Below are 20811 nucleotides of genomic sequence, written 5' to 3'. Positions count from 1 at the left end.
GAGTGGAAACTTGAAGGTAGCTTTAAGGTGACGAATTTAAAGGGTAAATTTTTTCACACAAACATCAGCTTTACCAGTCACATCTATACCAGGCTCATATTTATCAGACTACTAAGAGGAAAAAAAATCTGGTGAAAGATAAAACTTAATTTCTCCAAGAAAAAAAAGGGAAACTATGCATGTATACATTAAGAGTGTGCAATGGTTTGCAATTTATTTGAAACCCATTTCTGATTGTAAATTGTACAAAGACAAAATACCAAATTTTAAAACAGACATTATTATTTATTATTTTTATTTTTTTTAGATTTGGAATTTTGAGTTTGATGCCAGCAATGCAGCTCAAGATCATTGGGACAGGGGCATTTTACCACTGTGTTGCCTGAGGTTTTCCAACAACACCCTGTAAGGGTTTAGAAATGGAGAAAACCTTTAGGAAAGCTTTTATTTTAAAAAGCACTTTTTCCCATGCTGGTTTGTTATAAGATTTCTGCTGCTCAACAGTTCCTTTGTTGTTTTTTATTACTTCCAAATGCGCCTGACATTGTCAGTTGGTCAGAGATCTGGACTACAGACAGACTAGTTTTGCACTTTTACTACAGATCAAGATGTTGTATGGCATTGTGTTGCTGAAGCAAGCAAAGCGTTTCCTCAAAAAGATTTGGAGCATATGTTGCTCTTGTAGAAATTATACCCATCAATAATGGAGTTTTAACAGATGTGCAAGTCACCAATGCTGTGTGTATTAATGCACACCCACACTATGAGTGTGAGATGCTGGGTTTTGAGATGTGCAGTGATAACCAGTCATTCAATTTTAGACTGGAAAATAATGAATGCTGTTCTTTTGAGTTTTTTGTAAAAATACAGGTCACATTTTTTGCGAGGGAGAATATGATCCCTGCATTTCAATACATTAATTAGTCATTTCAGCTTTTGAGAACTGGTTGGTTTCTGGGGGTCTGAGGAAGTAACGGAAATGGCATCTGTTTATTTGGTCAACAGGCCCAAACACACATTTTTGGGCCCAGGGCTCCCTATGAAGCTAATCTGGCCATGTTTAGCAATGTTCTACATATGCAGTCTTTAGAGGAGAGGGGGCAGGAAAAGAGGGAGTACTTCAGTTTGCTGCCTTGTAATTACCCCCTGACAAACAGCCACACCCTCTCAAACACTCAAACGCCACAAAAAAAAAGCCTTTATCTTCATATATTTATTGTTATAATTGTTATCTGTTATTGACCAAGACAGAAAGCTGTAAGCTGTTATTTTATCTTCTGCTTTCAGATAAAGAACAGTTGTGAATCTAGACACAGAGAAACTAAATTAGAGCCACAGTTGGATGTTTACTACCACGGAGTTGGTGCAGAAAAAGCCCATGCAGCAGAATACACTGTATATTTATCCATCTAGAGGCTCGACAGTGGAATTTAATCTAAACAAATATAGTTACGGTCATCACAAAGAAGATGCTCAGGCACACGATTATCCATTTGTCCAAATTGAAGAAGCTTTTACCACTTTACACAAATCCAAATCAAAACAAGCTGAATATTGTCAAAATTAAGTCTCTGATACTCGATTTGGAAAAATAAATCTAGCAGGATAAAAGTCGGGAAAAATGATAGCTTTGTACACTCAGGTGTCACTCAGTGAGCAGGTGACTCGATGCTGTGAGATCATCTTGAGTGATGCAGAAATTGAAAAGTGCCTAACGGTGCACAACTCTTGTTCTTAGCCATTTGTTGATTCAGAGTTGGGTATTTTGGTATGAATATAATATAATGCTAAATATGGTCAAATTTGGGAAAGAAAATTAAGTGTTACCGAATTTCTATGCTCTGCAGTAATGCACTAACAACTGCGACTGCAATTATTAGATGATTAACTTGACAGACAATTAAATTGAAACTAGTTTTCTAATTAAATAATTGTAATTTTTCAACCAAATATGTTGAACAACAACAACAAATAAAAAACAGTGCCACTTCTCCAAATGTGAAAATTTGCAGCTTGTTCTTTCAATAAAATTAATTTTGATTGATACACTTTTCTCTGACATTTAATAGACAAAGGTATTGATCAAGGAAATACTGTGCACACAAATCAATAATTAAAACAATCATAACATGCAGCCCCAATGAAAACCTACTCTGAATTAACAAATGCCTCTTGAACAAGAGAGTGACACACCATCAGCCACTTTTCCATCTCTTCATCCACGTCGATCCTCTGTGCGTACAGATTATCACGTCTTTGTCTGCATCACTGAACAGTTTGTGAACATACGACCTGTGTTAAGATGTCGCCACCCTGCACTTCATTTCTGTCTCAGTGCTGCATTAGATCAAACGGACTTGTTCTAGTGCCACAAAAAAATAATAATAAAATCAAAAAGGATATCCATTTGTCTCACTATTCTCATTTACCATGCCTACTTGCAGGTTTTAACACCTAATTATGAGTTACTTTTTCCTCCACCTGGTGTGATGGTAGGAGTTGATCCGTTCATCCGCCCTCCATGTCAGAATCCCTCAGCCGGTCAGGAGTTCAGTCATCTTTGCAGTTCAAACAGTTGTTTTTTGTCATCGTAGGCAACAGACAAAAAAGAAAAGACAGTCATCTGTCTGACCCCTGACTTCTGACCCCACGCTTCTGGTTTTGTCTCTCCTCCGCAGGCTCCAGAACCCTCAGCAGGGTAAGTGTGTATGTTCAGGTCAGGGGTTTGGTCTGTCCCGGCATCATCAGCAGGCATCTGGAGGACTCGTTCCCTGTTTTAGACCGGTTTCTCCTCCGATCTTCTCTTTCTCTCTTTCTTGCTCATTCATTCGTTCTCTTGCTCACTCTGCCAGGGTGCAGACTCCCATCAGCGTCTCCTGAAGAACAGAGAAGGACATTTACTGCGGAGGTGCCGACCAACAGGATCTCAGTCCAGAAACCAGTGCTAAGTTAAGATTGTCATGAAGTCACACCCGTGTTTTTGGTTTTCTCTCTCTTTGTGTGTTTGTGTGTAAATAGAAACGTGTATATAAACATGTAGATTTAATAATTAACAAGAGTGGAGAAAAACCTAGAGAGGTGGAGGTCTGCTCTGAAAAGCAGAGAAATGAAGGTTAGTCACAGCAAGACAGAATACATCTGTGTCAATGAGAGGGACCCAGGGGGAACAGTGAGGTTATAGGGAGCAGAGGTGAAGAAGCTGCAGCACTTGAAGTGCTTAGGTCAACGGTTCAGAGCAACGGAGAGTGTGGAAAAGAGGTGAAGAGGCGAGTGCAGGCAGGTTGGAACGGGTGGAGAAAAGTGTCAGGTGTGTTGTGTGATAAAAGAGTATCAGCGAAAATGAAAGGAAAAGTGTTTAAGACGGTGGAGAGACCAGAGATGTTGTTTGGCTTAGAGACAGTGGCACTGAAGAAAAGACAGGAGGCAGAGCTGGAGGTAGCCGAGTTTAAGATGTTGAGGTTCTCTGTGGGAGTGATGAGGATGGATAGGATGCAGAGGACAGGGTTAGATGGAGGCACATGATTTGCTGTTGCGACCCCTGAAAGGGAACAGCCCAAAGGAAAAGAAAGTTTTAATTATAGCTATTTTTTATTTATGTTTTTGATTATAAGAAAAAGAGGACATTATTCTTATTTGTTTTATGTTTTATGTTTTATGTTTAAAATTGGAAATTTTTGTTGCTGCCCATCCGGGCTAGGAGATTTTAAAGTCAACAAGGTTTTCCTGGTAAACTAAAGGCTAAATAAATTAAATAAAACATAAACATCCATATTACTCCAAGTATAATATCAAGTGTGGGAAACACAGATTATTTAGTATTTTTGCCATAACAACAATGAGGACATTGCAAATTTAGATAAAATATGATGTCCCAGTGCCTCTCATCCAGTGACAACTGGGAATGGCTCCAGTCCTCCCCAACCCTAAACACAATAAGCAGTTAAAGATAATAGATGGATGGATGATTTTTCTTTTATCCAAATAAATAAATCATGTATATCTAACCAATAATTATGCCCTCTTTATATATATATATATATATATATATATATATATATATATATATATATATATATATATATATATATATATATATATATATATATATATATGTGTGTGTGTGTGTGTGTGTGTGTGTGTGTGTGTGTGTGTGTGTGTGTGTGTGTGTGTGTATGTATATATATATAGATATATATATATATATCTATATATATATATATATATATATATATATATAGATATAGATAAATATAGATAGATAGATAATGTATTTTCATTTAACTTTACATAAGTAAGAAAGACACACAAGATGTTGCTACTATCAACAAAGTATAAACTTCTACGTAATGTTTTAAAAATACATACTTTTAGAGCATTTTAAGATATTAAGTAATCTCACTTTTATAAGCTGAAAATAAGAACGTGGTATCATGGCAAATATAATCAGGAACACCTCAGTAACACTTCTCTTCCTTTCTTTAACTGAACTGCTGATGCTTTGTCTCGGGATAATATTTAGTACTTAATGTTCTTGGACAAGTTGACAAAAGCAGCTCCAGCTGTTCTTGCCTACTCCATGACATATCTTTGGTTTCTCTCCTGCTTGTCTGTCCTGTCTTAATTCGCATGCCTTTCATTTCTTGTTCTTTTCTCTCTGTTCAAAGAGACATGAATGAGGTTGAGCCGGTACATAATGAAATAATGAGCCCTATTCCTATTGTTTAAGTGTTGGCCCAGCAGTGACTGGTGTCTCATGTCTCACCTTCCACCAGTCTTGAAGATGAGATCAGCATTGGGAGCACCTTTTGGGTGCTGGTAGCGAGGCCGGCGCTCCCGGTTGGTGTTGGCCGGAGCTGGACGCTGGGCGAGGGACTGCATCATCTCTGTCAAATGTCATAATTCATTTTCAGTAAATTAAAATTATAAAAATGAAAAATTAGTGCACAGTAATCTGCATGCACACAGGGAATTTTAAACTGTAGCTCCTTATGAATACATGTTTCCTCCAAAGTGTCTTCAGGATATGATTAATTAATAAATAGCATCCAGTAATGTTTACTAATACAATATTTTATGGGAAATGGAAAAATAAAGTGATTTTCACTGAGAATTAGACAAGAAGCATAGAAACTATGGAAACATGCAGGAATCCTATTAACATTTCTAAATCAACATTGTCATAGGCTGCAGATCTGAAGTTGTCAGCTGCTAATTATACATGTGCGACCAGATAGAATGAGTAAGATCAAGAGTTAATGTTACAGTTAAAAATGTCAGCAGCCAACCATCTCCTTTTAATTTTTTGCTAAAAAGATACACCGTCGCATTATCTGCTGTGTTAGTATTTGATCAGAACCTAAAGCCCGTCACCGTACAGCTTCACACTGATCAGCTGCTTTGCTGTGGAGAAAACATGCAGCTATGCTAAGTGCTATGAGTTTATGAGAGTGGGAGTCAAAGTTTCTAATGATTTACTGAGACAGTCTGTTGTGTTACTGAAGCATGGTCACATGAAAACGTGTGTGTGAAATACTACAGTCAGTCTTTGGACAGCTAAGCCATTCTTTTCACAAAATGTCTTCCGCCCTCCTAGAAAGAGTTAAACTCATTGAGTTTTTGTGCTGTACCTTGGTAGTCCTCCTGTTCCTGTCTTTCATTGATGTCCAGGGTGAGTTTCTTCATTCTCATGCGCTCCTCCTGTTCGGCCTGCTGCTGGTTGAAGTGGTTTGCCGCCAAGTGAGACGACAGGGGCACGTTCAGGATTTTATACTGGTGAAAAGAAACACACACAATGGCGTGATTCAATTTTGCATGATCGAGCACCAATTACAATACAACCAGGTTAAATTTGGTTCAACTGATTTTTGAAGTTTGATCCTGGTTAAGAGATTTCTGGAAATGAAAGGTAAGGTCCATAATTTCATTTTACTGCTGCAAAACCAAACCTTCCCAACGAACACACAGGACGCTTTCATTCACGTCAGCAGTGACCCTGTGATGCTGTGCACGTTTACTAAAAAAAGTGTCATTTTTCCATCCCCACACCTTACTAACACACATACAAAAGATATTCTGTGTTCTTTTTTTCCTGTGTATTTGGCAGCTGTCCTCTAAACTGAGTAAAGCTGTGGACTGAATGCACTATTAAAACTCAGAGGCCTGGCAGAAAGCGGGACACACCCTACAGTACAAGGACCAGTCTCTGCCCTCAAACCACACATTCCACCACTGCAGTTTACACAAATGATTACTATTCTATACTTGCGAGGACCATTGGAATAATGCATTCGATGGTCCCTAACATAAATCTGTCATAACTAAATGCCTGACTACAATTCTCACCCTGCACTTACTATCTGCAACCCCCGCCCAGCTCTAATTCACCAGTTTGGTTTCCTGCATGCAATATGTTTGTGTGATAAGAAGTTGAAGGAGAAACAGGAAAACATTTTTGGACCACTAAAAATGGTTAGGGTCAAAGTAAGGGTCTAGATTAAACTTTATATACTAAAAATCAAAACACCACTGTCCTATTACTTATAGTTGCACAACTTTCAGTACCTCTTAAGGTGGCAAAAATGAGAGTTACCAATGAGCCCCAGTGCCAGTATCATAACATTTTGACAGCATATTGGTGCTACAAGCCCACCCTGAATGGGAAGAGTAAGATGGGATAAAGATTCCATTTACAACTAAGATTAGATGTTGCTGGATGAGAAACCACAAAAGCTACATTTGCTATCAATTTAAACAATATTTGTGCTCCAACCCAGAAATGAACAGAGAAACAAAGACATTATATTATATAGTATAAATACCAACTGGAACATAAACCTGATTTAACACAAACTAATTGGACTTGTAAACACTGGAACTCCTAAGTCACAATCATAAGCTGAACATATTTATCTGCGTGGAAGGTGGTTCTGAAATTGAAATTATTCTTCTTTTAAAAGGAGAGCACTCACTCTGCTGAACTACAACAAGACAGTTCACTGGTGGTTATAGAGGTGGGCTGAATAGAAGAAACGTCCTCTCTATGATGGTTTAAAACTTAATTTGGTCCTTACAAGGTGTGTACTACAAGCCCACATACACTCACAAACTGCTATACTGTAAGTCCAGAGTCAATATTATTCCTGAGCTCAGTTGGTCTGAGTAAACTGTGCTCTTGAATATTTAGTCACACATACGCTTTTCACGAAAGTGTAATACAGTCCACTTCCTGTCTGCAAATTTGCTCCCAACACCCTTGCATCCCTCATATCCTCTTTAAGGAAACACTAAAAGAGTGATCGAGCCTTTATTTATGCTGACTGACTTGGCAACCAACCCCGAGGACCCTTGGAAGGCTAGTGCCTGCAGGAATAGAAAAGACAGCATGGAAGCTGCTGCTTTGTAATGCAGAGAAACTTGAGTTTGCATGTGGCACTTTCTGTATGTGCTGGCTGTAGATGCTATCCTGCATGTAGAGTATTTACCTGCTGCTTGTTGCCCTTGCGTGTTAGCATGACGAACTGCATGGTGTCAGAGATATCAGATTCTGCCTCTCCAATACACGGCTGTCCGGAACCTCCCTTCTTCAGCTGACTCTTCAGCTGCAGAGGAATGGCCACATCCAGCTGGTGCACCTTCACTGCTTCGCCACTGCGCTGCTAAAGCGACAAAACACATGGCCTTCACATCATTATTACTATAAGACAGAGCTGAAAATTTTGGAACCTTTCCTGTAATTGTCATAAACATTATGGATTCAAATTGAAGCCCACAGGTGAGATACTGGATGTCATACCTGTAGGTTCTCCAACATCATCTTATCCAGAGCCTGAATGAAGTCCTCATCCTCAGCACAAGGTACATGTTTCAGTCCCCCACCACGGATGGTCACCTCCTACACACAGTGAGCACATTAACATAACCAAGTGCAGAAATCTTAAAATCAGTAGATTGTTATTTTCCTGTTTCAAATTTCAAATGCTCTCAATTTCTCTAACAACCAAATTTAAACATTAATGATAATATGCTCAAAACACTGGTCTTTGCCTCTAAATCGAGTGTCAACCTTAAGCATCACTTCGCAGCAGCTGTAGTTTTACACAGCTGTATTAATTTATGGACATGTTAATATGGTAATTACTGAATATTTCTAATCCACTGTTACACTTATATATACACCGTACATTGTTCTCCTCATCAGTCTCATTCTCTTTATTTGAGTCAGTCAGGTAGTCAGTGTTCTCCTCTTCCTCTTCCTCCCTCTCCTCGTCTTCATTCTCAGACCCTTCCTGTGATACAAAAAGAATCATAGTTTAACAGTTTAGAAATCCAGTCAAAAAAAAACTAACAGGGAGATGAATATAGATATATTTATATAATGAAGGGTCTTATTTGGGTTTTATTTAAGCTCAAAATGTTTTTAAACACCAGTAATTTTAAATAAGTAGTTTTTGTGTTAGTTTATGATATGCCTGTTATTTTGCTTGAATGCCATATTGAAATTGACTGTTACCATCTATCTAACCTAATATGTAGTAAGTGACTATGGTGGTCATTCAGACATGCAGCCGATGTGTTGAGCTGCAATCACATCGATAGACAGCAGTGTATATCTGAAAGGGGCTTTACTTTCATTACATATCACACAATAGATGATTTTGCCTGCTGACTGTTAACAGTCACTAGTCAGTTTGTCCCAGGCTTTTGTTACTTCTAAAGCTTTTTAAAAAGTCTCAGAGACATATCCACCCCAGCAAGAACATGATGGAAGGACGCAGTTATATGTAGACAATCATTTGTCAAATAATTCTGAGAGTGAAGTAATTGCATCACTTCACCAACTAATCTTTGAGAGTATATGGAAATATGAGTGGAAAAACAAGATCACGTTTTGGGAGAGGTAGGTCATCTAAGAAAAGAACTCACATCCTCTTCCTGTTCATTCATTTCACTCTCGTTGCCTGACTGCTCCTCTGTCTCAGCACCTCCCTCTTCTTCATCATCACCGTCGTCATCTTCCTCATCAAGTCCCTCCCCTTCGCTCATGGCACTGGAGCGACCGTCCTTCTCCATAGCCAGACCTTTATGAGAAAACACCAGTGCAACAAATAAGATAAGGAGACTTGTTTAAACAACAAAGGGAAAAAAAAGCTCCCTTCTAGGACTGTTACACAAACCAGGCCAACAGATGCTCTCTGAAAGCCTGATGCTGCCCAACAGCTAACTGTCAGCTTGGTGTGTGCCATCCCCAAGATAATTTCTAACAGTAATCAAACAGATGGTTATGACAGATTATAACATAAAGCTTTGAAAACAAGCACAACTCCGGAGCAGCCCATCTCAAACAAAAGCTTTAGTTAAAAGTACAGCAAATACTCCGGGAATTACTCGTTGATTAGCATTCTGTTCTGGCACCGGGCACGGTGGAGGAACATTTTGTGCAACCAGCTACATTGCTCGTGGTCCCGGCAAAGAAATGAAGTCAGGCAGCCTAAAGCTGAAGATCAGGTCTTGTTGTGATTCAGAGAATGACTGAGGAATGCTTTATCCTGACTAGAGTAGGAAAGTTCAAACAATAGTGTCGCTGTTATGATGTTGGGGGCAGGGGGGCAATCAATTACTCTCTTCTCTGTGTTCTACACACACTAACAACCATGAGCAAAGGAGAACACAAACGTACATATGTCATTCTTGTAATTAAAAAAAAAAAGCATTGTCTGGTTGAGACATTTCCATTTTCAGGTTCTTTCCATTATACATGACTGAAAAAAAAAGAAAAAAAAAAAAACTGGAGCAGCAGGTCTTTTTTTCCTCCTCAATTGTTTTGTTTTCGCTTCCATTATTCCTCTCATTCCTCTCATTATTCTTTTAGAATTATCCTGTTACGCTTTCAAGGGGCTGAACCTGTTGTAGGTTGTGGGTCACTGAACAAAACCTCTTAACTTCATATAGGAGTTCAAACTAGCTCCAAATTAGGCTACTATGACAGTAAAATGCAAAATATAATAATATAAAAATATAATGATATTAATAGTTATATATTGGTCACCACTGGGAAAATGTTGTTGGACAGCTGCACATAGATGATAGCACTACAACTGGGCTCAGTGTTTTGTCCAAAGACACTTTGACAAGTGGCCAGAAGGCACCGAGGATCAAACCCCTGACCCTGGAAGACCTAGATGACTGCTTCACCAACTGAGCCACAGAAATTATGGAGTCAACATGGTTACTCTCTCAAAGGTGGAACTGGTGTTTTTGTCCATATTCCAAGTCAACACCTTGAAACTGTTAAACAAAACTAGTGTTCCTGTGTTTACCAAGATACACAGATGGTCTTCCTCATTATTTTCAGCAGAACTGGGTTATACTTAGGCAAAAGACCTAATATTAAAAATTAAATAATAGGAGATAATTACATTTTTATTATCAGTATGTGTTCAGAAAATGTTGAAAACACCTTCTAGGTTTCCGGACCGTTCTGCAAATGACTAGTTTATTTAAATTTTTATTACCATTAGCTTCACACCCAAACATCTTCAGTTTACAAAGATCTGATCTGCTTATGCGAAAAGCTGATAGGTTGCAAAATTAATTGACTGTTATGTTCCGGTCAAGCTGTTGTATGCAGCTGTCACCTTGGTGTCTGAAAGGATAACAACACACACAAAATTACATTATTGGTGGTGATAAATCTATGAGGGTGATTCAGAGGGAAACTCTAAAACAGACGTCATGGATTTTAAATTCCAATGATCATAATTAAAAATGCTGTGCTGACTGGGCCCATTGAGTGAGTGTATATGTGTTCAGCTGAGATAAACCTGTCTGACAGAGTGGGGTGAAGAGTAACGTAACATGTTCATCTTTCCACACACCGGGGAATGCTGCTCAGCTGGGACGACAGAGAACAACTAAACCAGAGAAACGGGCTTCTACACAAACACCCACATGTTTAATACATGCAGTAATTACATGACTGGATCTAGAAAAATGCCTCTTGGATCAATTTTTAGAATTGCACACACTGGATCATTCCTACCTAGTTTGACAAGCACTTCCCTCTCCAGGTCAGCAACTTGTTTGGCAGCCTCCTCCAGGGAATAGCTAAGCCTCATCTTGGGCCTGAGCAGCTCCAAGGTATCGCTGATCATGTAGTCGATGTCAATGGGGAAAGGGTGGTCCTTGGTCCAAACATCCACACTTTTTTTCCACCAGATGTACCGCTGCAAACGTACACAATTTTAATTTAGAACTACAGTATCTTGAAACAGGTGTTTTTTCAAAGAACCCTGATCTTTAAATAATGCAGTCAGTCTGTGATTACATGAAGAGTTTTCTTAGGAGCATCACTGCTGTTTTAAAGGTAAATGGGGGTCAAACTTCATTCTGTTTACTACAACTTCGGTAAAACTAATTAATGAATAAAAAACATCTGTAACCTCCGTTTTTGTCTGCAACTTTTGCACAGCGTTCTAAACCGTAAGTTCAGGTGCAGAAGTTAAAATCTTTGACTATGGCACCACCTGGTGGCAGCATCAAGTTTCAGTTAATTCAGCTGACTTAACTTAGTCAACTCCTTACAGGAAAAGTGTGAAATTCTGTAACAACAAATTCAGCTTCAGTAAAAAAGCTTTTCAGATTAATAAAATAAAGCACTCTAGAAATAACTACAGCTGCACCTACTCTAACAGCAAAACATTTTACGAGCGCTAAAAAAAAGACAATAAAACTGCAGTTCTTGAGAGAATAATGAGAAAAACAAGTGTTTCCAAGTCAGGTTTTTCCTTCTGAACTGTTATGGAGTCAGCTCTACAGTATATGGAGAGGCTGCTACAGTCAATGGATGTTCAAGGTCAATACCAGTGCTGTACTTGACAATATTTACATTATGGAGATTTATCCATCATGTCTGGATATTTCAATTTCCAGGAACACGATCAGCTATTTATGGAATAATAAAAAATGTATTAATCAAAAGATTGACTTCAAATGAAACCGAGTAGCTTATAGGGGAAATGGCTTTTACTGACAATGACTGTCAAATACAAAATGCTTTTTTGTCACGTGTGGTAACAAGCCACTTATGTTAACTTTATAGTTTTGAAACATTTGATGGTTCATGTAACTCAGTAACTAGCACATAAAAATCTGGGAGAAATCATACCTGGAAGTAGATAAGGAAACAATCTAGCTTCCGCTTGCTGGAGCCTCGGTCAAAGTACTGTCCACAGGTATCGAGAAGGGTGCAGACCAGGCGGATGCGGAAGAGGTGTTCTGGGGGGTCCAAAGGGCTAGGGCTGCCATCCTGATTGACCCCAAAGGAGATAAAGGAGAACAGGGTGCGGAAAATGACGGCAGACTCCACCATGCGGTAGTTGTATAGCTCGCCTAAGAACTTGGCACTGCTGATGCGCCGCTGGTTAAACTTGGGCTGGTTGACCTGGGAACGGTGGAAAAACCATTCAGATGCCATTCTTAAAAGAGTTACATCAGTACTTATGGACAGGTAGAAACATTTTTACATCTAAATATACAGTAAAATAACATGTTATGCAGGAAGATTGACCCAATTAGTTATATTATTATGCATTACATTTTATAATTTACAAACATTTAACATTGTAGCTGGTAGAGCTAATTTTGACTAGTACGTGTGTGTGTATAAAAATATAATTAGCAGAAAATACAATTTAATAAGTAAACAAATGTACTTTGGTCACGTAGCATCAGTAATAAAGACTTTCAACTTTTCTCTCCTCTTACCTCCATACCCAGCCGTATGTCCTCTAGCACTCCATCCACCACATGGATGCCCACATCTTCCTGGTAGGCTACAAGGCCGGCCAGCAGGTTGGCCACACAGTGAATGCTGTTGTACTTGACATTCCAGATGTTGACCATGCAGCAGATTAGGTAGCTCTTGACCTCAGGGTCCTGCCAGGGCAGCTTTCGCATCTGCCTCAACACCTTCTCAGTGGTGACTTTGGATAGGTCCTTGTAAAGCAGCTTGCGGACGTACTCCTGCAGGGGTGGCCTCTTTTTCTTGACTGTCTTCTCCATAGGTGGGGGGTTGCAGTAGTAATAGGCATTCTCCACCATGGTCACGTAGCGCGCATCCAAATGTTGCGCCTGCTTTTTACGCATCATTTGCTCCTGAAACACAGACAGCATTTGATAAAATATCTGTTATTTGCATCAAGATTTCCAGTGTGGAGGTGGGGGAATGCAACAATATTAATATAGGGGGATACTGCACTTCTAAGCAGTATTGTTCTCGTTTATATGAAAAGTGACAAAAGTAATTGTATGAAGGCTGAAAAAAAAAAGCACTAAAAGCTGCTAAAATGAATTAGGAAATAAAAGCTCCTCAAACAGATGAGGTCCTTCACTGACTGTCCATAATCATAATAACAATCAACTAACAAAGGTCACGTTACGCTATATTGTCTGATGCTTCAAACCAACTGACTGTAATGATGATGTGCACTAACCAGCAATACACTGGTACGCAAATGAGATTCAGGGGATCTGAAGAGGAACCGACCACAGGTCTCCAGAAGAGTGCAGGCCATCTCAATATGGTGGTGAGTGAAATCCGACAGCAGCATCTGTTGAGGCGTGTACACACACATGCACAAACACACACGTTTAATAATTAGATTTATGGAATACCCCCTATAGTTTCTTTCCAATCTTAATATTAGTATTAGTATTGTTTGTGTACTAACAATACAGTTCCTTCCATAACATTGCTGATTGCTGTTACAATAAAATTATCAATCTGTCTTTGTTATTAATATTCAGCTGAGCCTGATAACGAAATCTCTTATACAGTTAATTTTTTCCAACCCACCTTGAGACAGTGAAGTGTGTCTGTTTTGGAGAACATCTTGAACTTGGCCAGCTCCCCAATAAATCTGACTGTTTTGTTTTTCGTCTCAATGTTGATCTGGTCCTTTTTTCGAATCTAAAAGCAGAATAAAAATCCAAATAATTATAAATAACAATTTTTTAGAATGTAAGAATAATTTTCATTTCTGTCTGCAGATTAAAAAGTAAAACAAAAACAGTTCTAAAACAATAGACAAATCTCCATAGTCAATATCATATCAATAAACACCACTGTATTTAATTTTTAGTGTGTGAGTTGCTGATTTTGATTGTGTTCAGCACATTAATTCACTTAGTTACAATAAACGTATCACAACACACAAAACACAAATATCACAAAAACTAAAAAACCTACATGAAATCTGAAGTCTCCCTTCAGCATGGAGCAGAGATCCTCAGCTACGTCTGACATGCAGGGATGCAGAGTCGCTACAAGGCGAGAATAGAAGGGCAGAAGATCCAACCTGCAAGACCATGAGTTGTCAGTGCTCTACTGTCCTTCAGCACATAAACAGTGATGTTTAATATGTTTAATTTGTGTATTTAGTGCAGGCAGTTTTTTTTTAAGCTTTTGATCAGCTACAGACAGGATAAAGCTCAATGAGACAAACCTACAAATGTTTGTTGACAATATGTCAATACAACCAAAAAGCTGAATACTGCCAGGCCTTCGTCTTGACTGCATAGATATTGTTGTTACATAGCATGAGTACATTTCAAGCAGTTACACAGCCTATGTTAGGCCAGCCTTTAAGTTAATGGATTTTCAATTATGAATCTAACTCTACAGATACTGTTAAACAACATATCGTGTCGCCGTTCACTTTCAAATGACATTTCAACCATTGTAAATAAAAACACAATATAATGATTGTAGCTTCAAAAATGACCAGGGGTTATAAAATCAAAAGACCATGCCCACGGTCAGCAAGATTACCTCTGTCTGGGGACAGTGAAGAGGGCTCTGACAAGCTTCCGCCTGTTAGATTTGGTGTTCATGTTCATGCAGAAGTCCATGGCAGCCTGCATGAGTTAGCACAGTGCTCATGATGTAAAATGTTCAGTAGAGGTCAGGTGTGAACTGAATATGGTATTGTAAAGTTACCTCCATAATATCAATTTGTTTATATCACTCAAAGACACTTTTGCCTCAACACACAGTACCATGATAAATAAAGCCATTGTTGTTTGCTTCTCATTACCTTGTCTATGAGGTCCCTGTTGACACAGTTGGGGAGCTGCTGGATGAAGGCATCCACAATTAGCTTCAAGTGAGACCCTGTGCTGGCCTCTTCATCCTCTTGTTCTAAGGACAAAAATACGACAACCCACTAAAAATAAAATTGCCACTGGAGAAAACTGACCATAACCATGCAATAAAGAGCACAAAACCTCAGATGAAATAATCCTATAAAACACTGTATTAGTGCTACAAAGTTATCACTGTATGTAAATGTGACAACTTTTCATTTAGACTTGAGCCGTGTTGGTAGTGTTACGAAAATAGTATTGCTCTGACATGGACAAGATGGGCATGGTGATAAAGGCACTTAAACAGACATGAGGCTGTTGTAAAATTGTAAAACTGCTTTTGTGTGAAAGAAACTAATGTCTACCTTGCTCGTCCAGCAGTTTTTTGGCCAGTTCTTCATTGTCTGTCTCGTCTGGTCCCTCGAGTTCAAGAGGTTCATCCGTGATGTCTAGAGCTTCCAGGTCCATCTCTAGCTCCTCTGTAGAGCTTGCTATATCCTTCCCCTCTCTGCCATCTGAATTAGTCCAGAAAATGAGCCAGTCAGCATAAAATGTGTTTAAATTTCTTTGTCTCTCACCGGATTAAATGTACCTTTAGCATCATCCTTGTCTTTGCCCAGACTGCTCTTCTCATTATCCTTAAAGAGGATGGCAGGGACGAAGGCTTTCAGGTCCACCAGATTCTCATAGAAGTTACGAGCATCTTCATCTTCCCAGATCCCTCCCTCCAAGTCATACTCTGCAGGCTTGCCGGGGGTGAAAATATCGATTCCGGGACCATGCTCTGAGAGACAAGAGACAAGTTAAAAAGACATGTGCTTCACTAAAAAAAGCATATTATTTCAATTTTAACTATAATTCTGGAATAGAAAAAACCCCACACCCTCTTGTACAGTCTTGTCCTGAGGCAGCTCTGGCATGTTTTCATCAAGGAGATCAGCCAGAGACTGTGTGTTGGCCAGCAGCTTTTGGTAGGAAGTGGCAAACTCTTCATACTGTTTGTGCCTGTCCTCACTCAGCTCCCCCTTAGAATGCAGAATACGCCTGACAAAGGGAAAAATGTTAGACCTACCATAGTGAACAACAAAAAGTAATCGAGGAGGGTTGTTCCCTGTGGACAGAGAAGACAGTCAGGTACTCACCTGTTCTGCCGTTCAATATTTTGTAGCTCACGGTGGTCCTTCTTTAGGTGCTTGGTGAGTGATGTAAAGTACTCCCGTAAAAGGTTCAGGAAGGGCTGCTGTTTCTCTGTGCTGATTATCTCACTTGGAGGAAAGGTCAGGCCAAACTTCTCAGCAGCCAATTTTACCTTGCGGGGTACCAGACCAGCAATGTCATCCCCACAATGCTTACAAAAGCTAATTACTACAGACACATGAGTATGTGTCTCCCTGTCGGTCCCAATAATGTTCTTCAGCTGCTCGTAAATCAGCGAAAGTCCTTCCTTGTCTGTAAAGAGGCCAACAATGGTGAGCTCTGCAATAAAGCGCAGGTCTGTGCGCAGTTTGCTCACGTTGGGCGCCTTGTCCTCCTTCCTTGCTTCAAAGTGCTTCTTCCATGCCTGTAACAGTAACGGAGCAAACTCAGTGTATCGTTGGTGGAAGAGGGAGCACAGATGGACAGCGCAGCCTACGTCAGAGATCTTCAGTTTGGCCTCCACTACAGAGCTCACGGCCTCACCAATATACTTGCTTAGGTTCAGTGAAGCAAAGTCATTGGAGAGTGTATCACGCTGCTGTTCAGTAAGTGTACGGAGCTTCTTGACAAAGGCGGTGTTCTTTTTAAGGCTAGAGTCCAGTCGGCTGAAGTAGGCCTCTTCAGGCCGACCCTCTTGGGCATTCTGGTTCTTGCTGCGGAGTTCTTTTCTCAACTGGTGGCGTTCCCAAGCTTCCTGGTGTAGCTGATGTCCCTCCTCTTTTTCCCTATAGAAATTAGATAAATGATATGTATGATTAAAGTAAAAGAAAACAACTTGTCTTACACAGATATTTCACATTTGGTTATTTATTTAATGTTTTTTTTTTATCCTTTCAGCTTATACCGTGAGTTCAGGGTCGCTACAGCAGATCATTGTCTGCATGTTGATTTGGCCCAGTTTTTACGCCGGATGCCCTTCCTGACACAACCCTCCCCAATTTCTACCAGGCTTGGAATGACACTGCACAGCTGGGGATGGGAATGGGCTGGTAGGGGTTCAGTGTCTTGCCCAGAGACACTTCGACATATAGCTGGGACCAGGGATCAACCACTGACTCTGTGGACGAATGCCTTACAAACTGAGCTACAGCTGCCCCTGGTTATTTAATTAATGTAAATTAATAAGTTATAAATGTCCTATAAGAGATGTATGAAAAATAGTTTTATACAAATTTAAAGTGAGTTTTTTTTGCATCTATGTCCACAGTTTTTAAACACATGGTAAAAACTTCATAAATGTACAAAACAATTGTGAGAAGAGTCAGTGTTCCAGAGGTAAGAACGAAGTTGATAGAATGTTCTGAACCTTAGCAATGGTAAAAGTTACATGGTGATTATGCAAAATAAAAATAATACTGAAGAAAACTCCCAAATGTGAAAATTAACACCAAATATCTGGTGTTAGCAAACATGTATAAGAGGATTTACAACATTTTTGCAGCAGTGAAGTAAGTCATTAGAAACATATGGCAGGAAACTTTATCACTTACTTCAGAAGGGCTGCCTCCTCCTCACGTTGTCTTTTGGCCTCTTCCTCTTGAAGCTTCCTCTCTTGCTCCTCCTGTAGTTTCTTCTCCTCCTCCTCTTTCTTCTTCTGTTCCTCCTCTGCTTTCTGTTTTTCCTCCTCTTTCTTCCTTCGCTCTTTTTCCTCTTTTTTCTTCTTTTCCTCCTCTACACGCTTCCGCTTTTCCTCCTTGCCACTGTCTTTTTTACCACTCATTTTGGCCTCATCTTTTGCTTTGTCTCGAGCAGATGCTGGTCTTCTCTCAGCATCTCTGTCTTTGTCTTTGTCTTTTTCCTTGTTACTGAAGGAGCAAACGTCTTTTTCATCCATATTTACTGAGCGCTTGCGTTCAGCAGGCATGCTGCAGAAAAACAGCAGAAAAGGGTATTTAATGGCACTCGCTGTTTTTCTTAAGATATTTTCAAATTGTTGAATTGTCTTCAAACTATCATGAACAAATATTTAAACCAAAATAAGTTGATATTCCCACACTTGCTTCTTTAAGTTCTACAATGATTTATGATACAAAATGCCATGGTCCATACTTATTATTTACCAATATTGTAGAAGTGCAGGTAAAATCTAATTTAAAAAGATATAACTACAACCACAACATTTATTATTTCTAATTATGGACATACATCTATAGTAGCAACAGGTGCCCGGTAAACAGCTATTTTTATTGTTACTGATGGGTATTTCATTTTTTAAACTAATTTATTTTTTGAACGTTGGCTCTTTACATCTCCATTAGAGTGGGCCACTAAACGCCACGATACATGAATTAAACTCAAGTCGTTCACCTTAACGTTGTTTAATATAAATTATTGATGCCTAACTGAACAAATTCAGAATTATGAAGCGAGAGGCTCGAGAAAAATATTTGAACAATGGGTTACAGGTGTAAGATGCATGTTTCAAGAGGGAAAAGTGGATTTCTAACTGCTTGATCTACCGTCAAATTTAGTCTGACACACACCCACGCAACAGCTTCGTTGCAGACACCATTCGTTAGCCTCGTTAGCAGCTAAATTACTTAGAATTATAACGTTAGATCCATAGGATGCAAGCAATATGACTGATGAATAACTTCAGCATTGTCTTTGATAGAACACAATTTGTTTTAAGTTCTAGAAAAATGCTGTAACGTTTAAAACACGTATACAACTTATTGCCATAAACAAGTTCACATTAGCATTGCTAACCCATTTAGCTAGGCCACTTGAATGGCCAGTGAAACCTATGTAAACAAATATTTTCACAGCGTTAAATCGGCAGTTAGAGAATATTAAGGCATTCCAATATAAACTTATAACGACATATTCCATAAATAACTGCTCGGCAATTCTCATTTTTGTGTAATTAATATTGTTGAATTAAAAAGCTTTACCTGCTAACTGTAGCAAAACAAACATCGATCACTAGCGTTGGTTTCCGTGTGAACAGAAGGACCCTCTCATGTTGTTCTACAATGTGCCTTACCGAAAATATCCTTCTCAATTATTTTAGATTTACCAACACATTTATATTTAGTATTTTAGTGCTTTCGCAATATTCCTGTACTCATAAGTTACTTTATACTTAAATATATTACCACTGCGTCACAGTGACAGGCAATGCTTAGGTTATTCATGGTGACAGTGACCTACAAAACAAGGACGGCGGGAGCAGGAGTTGTAGAGGGCAAAAATGTACAATTTATTAATTTTTCTTTCTTTAATCTATTTTAGAATTAGATTAAGTGATTCATTTGGTCATTTTATGGCTAAAAAAATGCAGCAAGCTAATAAAACAAAGTATTTCTCCCAAACTATTTTATCCTTTTGGTAAATACAATGGTGCACACTCTTGAGGGCACTCTTAGGGCTTGTACTACATTGAGAAAGGATTATGCTAATGTCGTAGCCTACTGTAAATATTTTATATTGTATTTATAAAAACAGCAGAGGAGGCCTTTTCTGGATTCAGTGTTATTCTACATTTTATATGTCAGTGTCACCAACATATGTCAACTTTAGGTACTGTAATATTTTACAAAGAAAACATCTAACATGTATATATTTTTCTTGTAATAGTTTTTTGTTGTTTTCTCATGTTGAATTGCTTTATTATTTTTAAAAAATGCATCGAAATGATGATTTCTTTTCTCCCCTTGGTAAATGCACTTTAAAACGTGCATCAGCACAATCAGCTTGATTACATGAAGTGAAAGACCTTAATTTATTTACATATAGGAATGGGAAACCTGTACATTTTTACCTTATAGAGAATAGGAAATTGAGGGCATTTATTCAAAATTGGCACAAACATCCAGTCAGGCTTGAGGATGAACTAATTAGAATTTGGTTGGCACATTTAAAGGTCACTTTGACCTAATTTGGCTCCATTTTCATAAATGCAATTTCTCATAAACACCTGGATAGATTTTTATTTTTACGTTTTACAGAAATGTCCACTTGGACTCATGGAGAAAATTATAGAACATAAGTGTGGACAGACATGCATCTAAAGTGCAACTTGACTGCTTGGGGGAGGCAAACAACCACAACACTGTAATTTGAGTTTATTTTTGTGATGCATCAAGATCATCAAGAAATTGTATTTAATCATCCAGTGCATCTGTATCAACCATATAATGCAGTGATTTGTTTCCCCCTATAACATATTACCTTCTTCTACAGCCAACTAGCAGGAAAATGCTGATCTTCAGTTTAATGGAAGTGTGATCTGAATGAAGAACTTCATGGTCACATTGTAGTGTCACTAGCTGATTGAATCCATGTTTATGCAGTCATGGGCAAGTACTATTTTCCCCGTTTCACCTTATTAAATTCTATTTGTCATGGTGGACAACACCATTCTATAACCACTCATTATATAACTACTGTATGCTGGTACACTTCTAAAGCCTCTTTTAAAATCCTCTTACAATTGTGTTTGAATGCAATAAGAGCATATTGTGATATATT

The 20811-nt window shown here is 38.7% G+C and overlaps 1 protein-coding gene across 3 annotated transcripts; it reads right to left on the bottom strand.

Moving 5' to 3' along the window:
* Window positions 1–1198: 1198 nt before the first annotated feature.
* Window positions 1199–19377, bottom strand: upf2 (UPF2 regulator of nonsense mediated mRNA decay). Of its 3 annotated transcripts, none has more exons than XM_067490200.1 (21): window positions 19233–19377; window positions 17829–18203; window positions 16284–17063; window positions 16025–16185; window positions 15734–15925; window positions 15507–15656; window positions 15093–15196; window positions 14828–14913; window positions 14246–14354; window positions 13853–13966; window positions 13491–13607; window positions 12763–13152; window positions 12164–12439; window positions 11039–11222; window positions 8923–9077; window positions 8181–8285; window positions 7793–7891; window positions 7482–7655; window positions 5628–5769; window positions 4763–4883; window positions 1199–2876 (listed from the first exon to the last, which is right to left on the bottom strand). In XM_067490200.1, exons 2-21 carry the CDS (start codon window positions 18200–18202, stop codon window positions 2867–2869), a joined length of 3843 nt encoding a protein of 1280 aa, XP_067346301.1. In that variant the 5' UTR covers window position 18203; window positions 19233–19377; the 3' UTR covers window positions 1199–2866. The 3 variants fall into 3 exon arrangements, with proteins under 3 accessions (XP_067346301.1, XP_067346303.1, XP_067346302.1); XM_067490202.1 differs by having other exon boundaries at window positions 1199–2873; XM_067490201.1 differs by having other exon boundaries at window positions 7482–7652.
* Window positions 19378–20811: the final 1434 nt, after the last annotated feature.

The sequence above is a fragment of the Channa argus genome, chromosome 21 (assembly GCF_033026475.1).
Source record: "Channa argus isolate prfri chromosome 21, Channa argus male v1.0, whole genome shotgun sequence".
Classification (NCBI taxonomy): Eukaryota; Metazoa; Chordata; class Actinopteri; order Anabantiformes; family Channidae; genus Channa; species Channa argus.
This window is presented reverse-complemented; position numbering and strand designations above follow the sequence as displayed.

Excerpts from the sequence above, each read along its gene's own strand:
- upf2 (XM_067490200.1), bottom strand. The coding sequence starts at position 18,202 with ATGCCTGCTGAACGCAAGCGCTCAGTAAATATGGATGAAAAAGACGTT. Across the intron at positions 9,078-11,038 it reads GGAAGTGCTTGTCAAACTAG|GTCTGGCTATGGAGAAGGAC; the intron begins GTAGGAATGATC and ends TTTCTCATAAAG. Across the intron at positions 8,286-8,922 it reads TGAATGAACAGGAAGAGGAT|GAAGGGTCTGAGAATGAAGA; the intron begins GTGAGTTCTTTT and ends TTTGTATCACAG.